The 9,380-nt window shown below is 47.1% G+C and overlaps 1 protein-coding gene across 1 annotated transcript; it reads left to right on the forward strand.

Moving 5' to 3' along the window:
- The first annotated feature begins 7,009 nt into the window (after positions 1–7,009).
- Positions 7,010–8,629, forward strand: LOC121443262 (surfeit locus protein 6-like). The gene has a single exon (XM_041644956.1). The coding sequence runs from the start codon at positions 7,037–7,039 to the stop codon at positions 8,102–8,104; it is 1,068 nt and encodes a 355-aa protein (XP_041500890.1). The 5' UTR covers positions 7,010–7,036; the 3' UTR covers positions 8,105–8,629.
- The last annotated feature ends 751 nt before the right edge of the window (positions 8,630–9,380 follow it).

Here is a 9,380-nt window from a genome sequence, read left to right on the forward strand (position 1 = left end):
CCTGGGGAGAGTGAGCTCAGATGGACCAAGTTGCTGATTAGGAACTTAACCGATTACAAAGTTTGGGTTCCAACCCATTTCTTCTGACTCTCAGATCAGATCCTGTGCGGAGAACAAAGCGGGGCAGAGCGTGAAGAGATCCGGTGAAGTGAGCCACACAGGTGAACAGCACCTAGCGGGAGTACAGTCCTGGCATTTGTACAGCTGAAGTTCCCACAAAGACAGGGGACATAATGGATTCAAAGGTGGGAAGAAACAGGAAGATTATAACCACGTAAACAGCGGGAAATGCAAAGAAGCATAAGACTAAAAATATAGTAAGGAGGAGACAGCAATGTCTCATTCATTTGTTTGTTTTGTGTTTTCTCCTTAATGTGATAAAACCCCAACAACAAGCATCTTATGGAGAGAATGATTCTCTTGGGCTCATGGTTTACAGGATTACTATCATCATGATGGGGAGGCAGCCTTGCGAGCATGATTAACTGGTCATAGTGCACCTGAGATCCCAGCCACATCCAGGGCGGAGTGTCCCTCTCAGTTAAACTTTTATGGAAACTTTTATACACATCCCCTGAGGTATATCTCCTCAGGGATTCCAAACCCAGACAAGTTGACAGTGGCAATAGCCATCACATTCTGCAATCATACAGCTAAAAGGACTAAACTAAACTAAAATAAAATAAAAAGGCAGAAAAATCTGGATTTCTCAATTCATTCAATGACATTTTTTTTTAATTTCCCAGTGCTAGGCTAAGAATATCTTAACAAAACACTACCTTTGCTCTTCGTGGTATTGTAAAAATCATATAAACCAATTAAGAATCTACTTATCGTGCTGAACTATACATTTTCAGATGATTCTGATTGCAAATGCGATCTTTTGTCTTTTTAAACCACAACTTTAAAAAATTGCTATTATACATATATATTTTTTAACAAACATGATTAAAATATGTAATTATATAGTATTTTAAATGATTCAGGAAATGTCTCATATAAGGTTATGAGGAGCAACAAGAATAAACTAAACAGTGTCTCTGATAAAAGACAAAAGTCCCCACTGCAGGCGTGGGAACTGAACCTGGGTCTTAAGCACATAAGGCAAGCGCTCTGTATTCAAAAGCTAATCTTCACAGCAGAATCATAGCAAGCTTTCAGAATGTCTCTGACGGTAGAATAAAGAAGAAATGCAGAATAAATAAACAGTTTTATAGGCTAAAGAAATTGGCAATGCTGGGCACACCTGTGATGAAGACCGGGCGAAAACTAGCTCCGCCCTCACTGAGCAACAAACAACCATTAGCCAGCTGAGACGGAATAAGTGAGAAGAGCAGAGAGGTTGAGAGACGAAAGGACGGAAAAGCGGGTCCTCAGGAGGGACGGTGAAGGTGGCCCAATAGGTGATGCAATTAAAACTCCAAAAGCAAACTCCCCCCCCCCCCCGCCGCCGTTAATTACTTCGGGTGACCTGCTAGGCATTGAGTAAACCTAACATCCAGAGTAAGACAGAGATGCAGTTGTCATTACCCAGGAAGACTGGCAGAATAGTGACTTTATATATGATGTAACCCTGGATGTGGGAATTTGGCCAAGTCTTCGTTCTTAAGAGAGAACAATATTTCCTGCAGAGTTGTGAACGCACCCTTTAACGTATACCTGTGTGTGCATGTGTGCGTGTAAATGCATGTACATTGTTTATAACTAAACTATCTACAGCTATCCTAATTCTGATTCCAATCTTAGACTATCAGTGCATGGCGATTAACTGAAGGGAAAGATGGCAATCATACCACTTAGTGACCGAATGAGGTGAGAATTACCCTAACGTTGGGACAGTCTCTACGCGGGTACACACTGCTAAGTACAGAAACACCTTGGGCTTCTACAGCTTCTGATCCCGAGGGAGTCAGCTCAGAAGCAGACCAGACAGAGCCTTGTGTTCACAAGAACAACCATCAATGTGAAGTCCTCAGGCCTGAGAGGCATAAGCCATCTCTTTCTCCTTGCAACCGCTCCCTACGCCCTGGCTTCCTGTTTGCAAGCTGCCTGGGCACAGAGCGAAACCGTTACAAATGAGCACACCTTGTGTTTGTTTTCCTTTCCTGCTCCATCATAGCTGCCTGGTGAATGCTATGAAGTCAGGGGAATGAGCAGGCTGAGAACTAGGCAGGAGACAGGGGTCGTGTTGTATGAATCTTCTGCCATGGTTAAGACCCTGTGAGACATTGGTACAGTCAAGGGAAGATATAGGTACCCACTTCAGTTTCAACCCCATCTTGGGTTTGCGCAGCTCACTTTGCAACACTGCCCTGGAGTTGCAGGCACTGCACAGATGCAAACACAACAGCCATGGATGTCCTGCTCTGTAATAATCTTGAGACTCTATACTTGGACCCAAATAGATCTCTAATGTGCATATAAGCTTTTCTCTTTGTATATACTTGTTGACCTTGATGTTCAGTCACTGGACTTGGCAGTGTCTCTATGTTGCTTCTGTTCAAAAAAAAAAAAAGAAAAGAAAAAGAAAAAATACTGCTTTTTATTTCTCCGGAATTGGTGGCCAAAAGATGGCTTGCTTTTTAAAAACATGCATAAGCCAGGCATAGTGGTGCATATGTGCAATCCCAGCACTTGGGAGCTGAAGCAGGAGGTCAGGAGTTCAAAGTCAGCCTGGGCTACATGAGACTCTGTGTCAGAAAGATAAAATAAGCAAATAAAACAAACCTACAAATAGAGTGATATGAGACGCTAGAAGGAGCTTTCAAGTCATTTTCTCTTCTACATTGTGTGCTCCTAGACAGTACGTGTTAGCTCCCTGGGTCTTCGGTTTCTCCCTTGTAAAATGAAGGAGTGGAGAGCATCCTGACTCCCTACCTGGTTCTCATGTTTTGGGAGTCTGTTTGTTAAAGCCAAGCTCCTCGGATGACTGGAATGCAGAGGAAGGTGCGTGCTTCTCCCAGTCTGCAGATCTACTCCAGAAAAAAAAGCACAGTAAGTTGCTTGGGGAAAGGCAACGCTAGCCACGTTTCTCTTGCCAAACTTTCATTTTGCAGAAATGATGCCATGTGTGTCTCTTGGGTGAACAATTTATTTCCAGAATTAGAATTGATTCCAGTGACATGAAGCATCCCTCACGAGTGATAAAACACAGATGTCTTTGTCACAGCTTCAGGGATATGCAGCTACGTCTGCAGCTCTGTTGACCTGGCACCGACGAGGTGCCGTTCTAAACAGACATGTTTCCAAAGCAACGAGAAACACCTCCACAGGTGTTTGGTGCAACACACACACACACACACACACACACACACAGTAATTTAGATTGCTACACAGAGCATGCCTGGGTTCCTGTGCTCAGGCAGTAGCATTGGCTAGCAAGGAGCAAAGGTCAAAGCTCCAGAGAGTCCTAGCTTCTCTCACACCTCACATAGCTGAGCCACCATGGGATAGTGTGTGAAAGAGTGTGTGCAAGCCCCCACCCCTAACTAATTCTGCAGGTAAGTAACCACACAGATCCACCCAGAGGAGTGTCTCTTAGTTGATCCCAGAGTCAGTCAAAGGTGACAATCAAGATTAACCATAGCAACAGGGCAACTACGGTTTCTAGAAATACCTTTAGCATGTAAGAAGTAACATTCTTAGAGCTGTCAGGCTAACCAGTTGAGAAAGCAAATGTATATCCTAATAAACCAGTCATGCAGTCCAATATCATTTTCTAGAGTGAAGTTTCCCTGGGTGGCCCATGGAGCTCATGCTGGGTGCTTTGTGCAGAGCTATCCAGAAGCCCTGGGACCCACAGTCCATAGCCAGATCCTGCCCCTCCTCACTTTGCTTTTTGGCTGTAGGTATAAGGCAAAGTCCTTTCCTTTGGCAGGAATGAATAGAAGCAAACATGACTCCTAAAAGCACACACGTTCCTGTTTCCAGCCTTTCCATTGTTGCCCTGATCCCTGACATCACCAAAAAGTGTGGGGAGCTGAGAAAGCCCAGAGTGAGCATATATTGTTGACAAAGGTAGAGTTACGCCAAGCATCAATGCCTCCAACACTTGGGAGTACCAAGGCCTTCCTAAGATCAGGCTCAGGATGACGGCAAAGCCTTCTTATGGTCCAGGAGCTCATGTTTATCAGTGATTGACCAGTGTGTGCAAAACCCAGCAACTGTAGCTTCCTCCTCCCGGATGTTTACAACCTGAGATCCCCTTGCCCACAGAGACCGACTGAGACCAGCTAACTCCTACCCTTATGCTGTACATAATAGGCACACTGAGGTCCCAGGTTGCTGAGTAGTTGGAGCTTCCCATCAGAATGCTCACAGCCCACTTATCCCCAGCTTTTTTATACACGTCTGTGGTCTGCTCTTTCTTTATTCCTTTGCTGCCCTGAGTTAGGTTTCCAAAATTGAGCCGTGAGGTACGTGCTCCAAAAGGAAGAGGGGAGGCAGCCAGGCAAAAACCAGTTCCCCAGCTTTCCCACTTTCCCCCAATGTACATGCAAACCCATCCGACACAGACTGACATGAGAAGAAAATGACATTAAAGAAGAAAGAAAGAAGCAATCCCGAACCTTGTTTCCAGGAAGAGAGCAATGCTTTTGTGTGAAAGAAGGAAGGCTAGCAATCAAGACCAGGCTCCTGACAGGGCTGCACATAGGCTGGTGAGACTGATGTTTTCCTAAACACTAAGTTGCCCATGTATTTAGATACTAAAAACGTACAATTGCCAGGGAACAACAACAACAAAAAAGGCCAGATGAAGGTCGTGGTCCCCCTGGAAGAGAAGATTCTACCAAGCCTATAATTGTGACACGCTAAGACGTTTTTATAGACTCTACCTAGTGATGTCATCACAAGCCCTAAGCTGACATGAGTTCACACAGAAGCCAGCAACTTTACCTCATGTACACGTGTTTCCCGTCTAACCAGTGCTCCTGAGCCGGAGAATAAAGCCTTTGTGCTCCCAACAAAAGGATCACACTGCTCCCTCCATCCAACGCCCACTTCTGCGTAGCCAGACCCTCTAACTCCCGAGCTTTCAACAAGCCACTTGCCCACAAATGAAAAGGGACTCCGCCATTCCCTCACTGGGAAAGAATGTGATTTCAGCATTGTCAGAGTAAATAAAATAGTGACCCTTGTGTTATAAATTATGCATCTTTTATCTGAGAGGACAATAAAGAAAGCATCTTTCATCCCCTGAATTCCCAAGCAGTTAGCAATTCAAACGGGCACATGGGGAGTCACGTGACTCATCCCGAGCAGCAGTCTGCCCTGAGACGCCGCGGTACTTTGTAAAGAGTGCACACTGCCCTTACCAGAAGACGGGGAAGGACAGAAATACACCAGCGGCCCACATCTGGGGGGTCAAAACAGAGGTGCTGGCAATCTGAGATTCACTCAGAATCCAAGCTCTTTGTCTTTTGAGTCCGAAAGGAGGTGACTTTTACCCCTTTGCCCATGAAAAGGGTACACACACCCCTTCAAATCCACGGTTCCCATTTTTTCTCCCTGAAATCATCGCGACACTTTGTTTGTTCGTTTGAAACAGGGCCCCACAAGGTAATCCAGGCTACCCTCAAACTCTCCTCCTTCCTGCCTTCTCTCTTCTCACCTACGTGTAGAGATTACAACATGTACCACCATGTGCTACCAATTCACATTTTTTGGAACCAACCTTCAGTCACATGGTTCATCTTTAAAAAACCTTCTCAGTCTCATTTGTCTAGTGTGCAGCTCAAATTTCTTATCGCAGGATGAAATATCCTCCCCTTCCGACCTGTCGGGTGTGAAGGGCCCTCCACGACCTATCTATCCATGTAGCTCTGTAGAAGCATGGGCTCTGATCCAAAAAAAAAAAAAAAAAAATTGATTGATGGGACTGGCATGGTCCTATGGTAAGAGTACTCTCTACTCTTGCAGAAGATCCAGGCTTAGTTCTCAGCATCCACATAGTGACTCACCCCTGCTCCATGAGATCTGATGCCCTCTTCTGGCTCCATAGACACCAGGCATTTACATGGTGTGCATACATACACGCAAGCAAAACACTCACATAAAAATAATAAATAAGACCGTATTCAAAAAAATCATTTGATTCAAGTAACTTACATCTTATGTGTTAATACTGGTAAGGAAGTAAAGAATACTTGTCTATACAACCACAGCAGTCATGTGGCTGTACTGAATTATGGGGAGATTAAATGACTTACAAATTAATATTGATCAGGGAGGCAAAGTCCTGCTAACTCCAGGGGAATTGTTCTCAGCTGGGAGAAGATTAAGATTCAGGTTACAGACAAGGGATCATATTTCTCACTCTGCAAATTTAGAATATATTAGCAATATTTCTAGGGGCAGGAGTAAGCTGTGACTACCTCAGGAAAGCTGGACTGTGGCTTCCTGGTGGAGGGAGCTCCAGCAGTGTTTTTGGGTGGTTAGCACAGGGGATCCTGAGCAGTTCAGTAGCTCACTGCCTCACAGGTCCTACAAGTGTACCCGAAGCCTGAATCCTCACTCCAGCTACTTAAAGAGCTGCTGCACTTGGAGGCAGAAACACTCCTCTGACCCCTTGTCCTCAGCATGTGAACATCAGGGCCGAGGTCAAAGGATTTGCAGAGGCCACTTGGAGTCGCGAGAGCACTGGTGCCTACACCCTTATCTTTTTACCTTCCCTGATAAATAAGGCCTCTCTTGCAGAAACGATCATCTCTGCTCATAGTTAGACCCTCGAGTTAGTGATAATCAAGTAGGAAAAAAGTCACCTACCAACTTATTTTTTGAGACACTGTAGTCCTGAATGGCCTGGAAATTGTTGCACAAACTCACAGAGATTCCCCTGTTTCTGCCTCCTGAGTATTGGAATTAAAGGCGCGCACCACCACTTCCTGCAAACAACTATGGTTTTCTTAAGATTTTTGTACATTTTAATTTGATGTGTATGGGTAACTCACCTGCATTTATGTATGTGCAGATACATGCAGTGCCCACAAAAGCCAGAAGAGGAGGACCGCAGAACCTCCGAGCGTGGCCTCCAACCATGGCCTCTCTGCAAGCCAAGGATGCGTATCTGCAGGACTTGGCCAAGAAGATCTGCACACAGCCTGGCCCCGAGAGGCAGGGGAGCAAGTGGGCTGTCAGAACAAAACGCTTGGAAGCTGCCGGGCCCCCCAAAAAGAAAAGGAAGAAAACACAGAAGAAATCTCGGGACCAGGAACAGAAAGCTGCAGAGCACAAGACCAAGCCCCCAGGGAAGACGACTCCCACCTCTTCTAGGGCTAAGAAGCCAATGGTATCCAAACAAGAGAAGAACTCCAGCTCCCTGGAGTCTCCTAAAGATGGCCAAGCCGCAGCACCTGACTCTGTCTTTGCACTGGATTTCCTGCGCCAGCGGCTGCATGAGAAGATGCAGCTGGCCCGGGGCCAGGGTAGCACCAAGGAGCTGTCAGCTGCCACCTTAGAGAAAAGACAGCGGAGGAAACAGGAGAGGGAACGGAAGAAGAGGAAGCGGAAGGAGCTTCGAGCAAAGGAGAAGGCTGCAAAGGCTGAGAACAAGGAGGAGCCGGCTGAGGCACCCCCAGATGTGGCCTGCAAGGAGCCGCAGGAGTCAGGGCTTATCTTTAATAAGGTGGAAGTGACTGAAGAGGAGCCAGCCAGCAAGCCCCAGCGGAAGAAGGAGAAGCGGCAGAAGGTGAAAGGGAACCTGACACCACTGACGGGCAGGTACTACAGGCAGCTGCTGGAGCGTCTGCAGGCGCGGCAGGGCCGGCTGGAGGAGTTGCGAGACCAGGATGAAGGCAAGGCCCAAGAACTGGAGGCCAAGATGAAGTGGACCAACTTGCTGTACAAGGCGGAGGGTGTGAAAATCCGTGACAATGAGCAACTGCTGAGGGAAGCCTTGAAGCGCAAGGAGAAGCGCAAGACACAGCGGCAGCGCCGGTGGGAGAAGCGCTCAGAGCACGTGGTAGAGAAGATGCAGCAGCGTCAGGACAAGCGGTGCCAGAACCTGCGCAAGAAGAAGGCCGCGAAGGCTGAGCGGCGGCTGCAGAAGGCCCGCAAGAAGGGCCGGATACTGCCACAGGACCTGGAGGGTGCAGGCCTCTCCTGAGCAGCTTGCACCTGCCACATTCCTGGCCAGACACCTAGGTGACAGACCGCGGGTCTCCTATGTGAGACTGATGCGTTCTTGCACTACACAGCCATAGTGAGGGCTCCAATCGTGTGCCAAGAGGATGTTTTGCCATCGTCCTTAAGTAGAACAGTGTCCTCCAGTCCCTGGGAGGGATGAAGAGGATCTGTGCCCAAGTCTTATGAGGGTGTGTGTGTCTGTCTGTCTGTCTCTGTGTGTATGTTCATGTTTCAGAAGACTCCAGAAGCAAGGTAGTACAGTTGAGGTGAGCTGCCCACCTGACCTTCCTACCCACCTGTATTTCCGGTAGCCATGAGAACAAAAGGCCTTGACTACTGCTTCAGTGTTCACAAGTCCCTGGCAACAGAAGGGAGCCCACAGGAGTTCTCAGGGGAATATGATCCTGTTAGGTCTGTCTCTGGGCCAGAGCTTCAAAACCCAGAGTCTTTCTGGGATCTGCAGGGTGTGCCTTGGGTAACATGGCCTCCTGTGAGCCACTTGCTGACAGAGGCTTGGGAAGTAGTAGTGTGCTGGCTAGTTTATGTCAGTTTAACATAAGCTAGAGTTACCTGAGAAGAGGGAGCCTCACTGAGGAGACAACCTCACTGGACTGGCCTGCGTGCAAGTCTGTGGTCCACTTCCTTTACTGGTGAATGATGTGGCAGGGCCCAGTTCATTGTGGGCAGTGCCACCTCTGGGCTCGTGGTCCTGGGTTAGATAAGAAAGCTGGCCATGGGGAACAAACCAGTAAGCGATGTTCCTCTATGGCTCTTCCTTTAGTTCTGCCTCAAGGTTCTTGCCCTGACTTCTCTTGGTGATGTACTGTACCTGGAAATTAACATAAAATAAACCTTTCCCCCCCCCCCAAAAAAAAAAGCCAGAAGAGACTGTCAGATGCCCCGGGAACTGGAACTACAGAGAATTGTGAACTATCCTGTGGGTGCTAGAAACCAAACCTTCATCCTCTGCAAGAGTAGCAAGTGCTCTTAACCTCTGAGCCATATCCTCAGCCCACACCTACCAACTATTAATAACCCTACAGCAGTGTTTACAGTTTGCTTAAGACGTATTTCCAAACTCCAACATACTGCCGAAATCCTGTCATACAAGGATCAAGGACATCACGTTAGCTTGGCTTGGGAGCAGTGCTTCCAGAATGTCCTTTCTCCAGTCATGTGATTGGTCTGTGTGACAAGTTCCTGTACTTGGGACAGGTCAGTTGGCTGGTTTCGTCATCTTAAACGGGGTTTTGAAC

Source organism: Microtus oregoni, unplaced genomic scaffold (assembly GCF_018167655.1).
Source record: "Microtus oregoni isolate MIOR12 unplaced genomic scaffold, Mior012 000103F_ref0000194, whole genome shotgun sequence".
In the NCBI taxonomy this organism is placed as follows: domain Eukaryota; kingdom Metazoa; phylum Chordata; class Mammalia; order Rodentia; family Cricetidae; genus Microtus; species Microtus oregoni.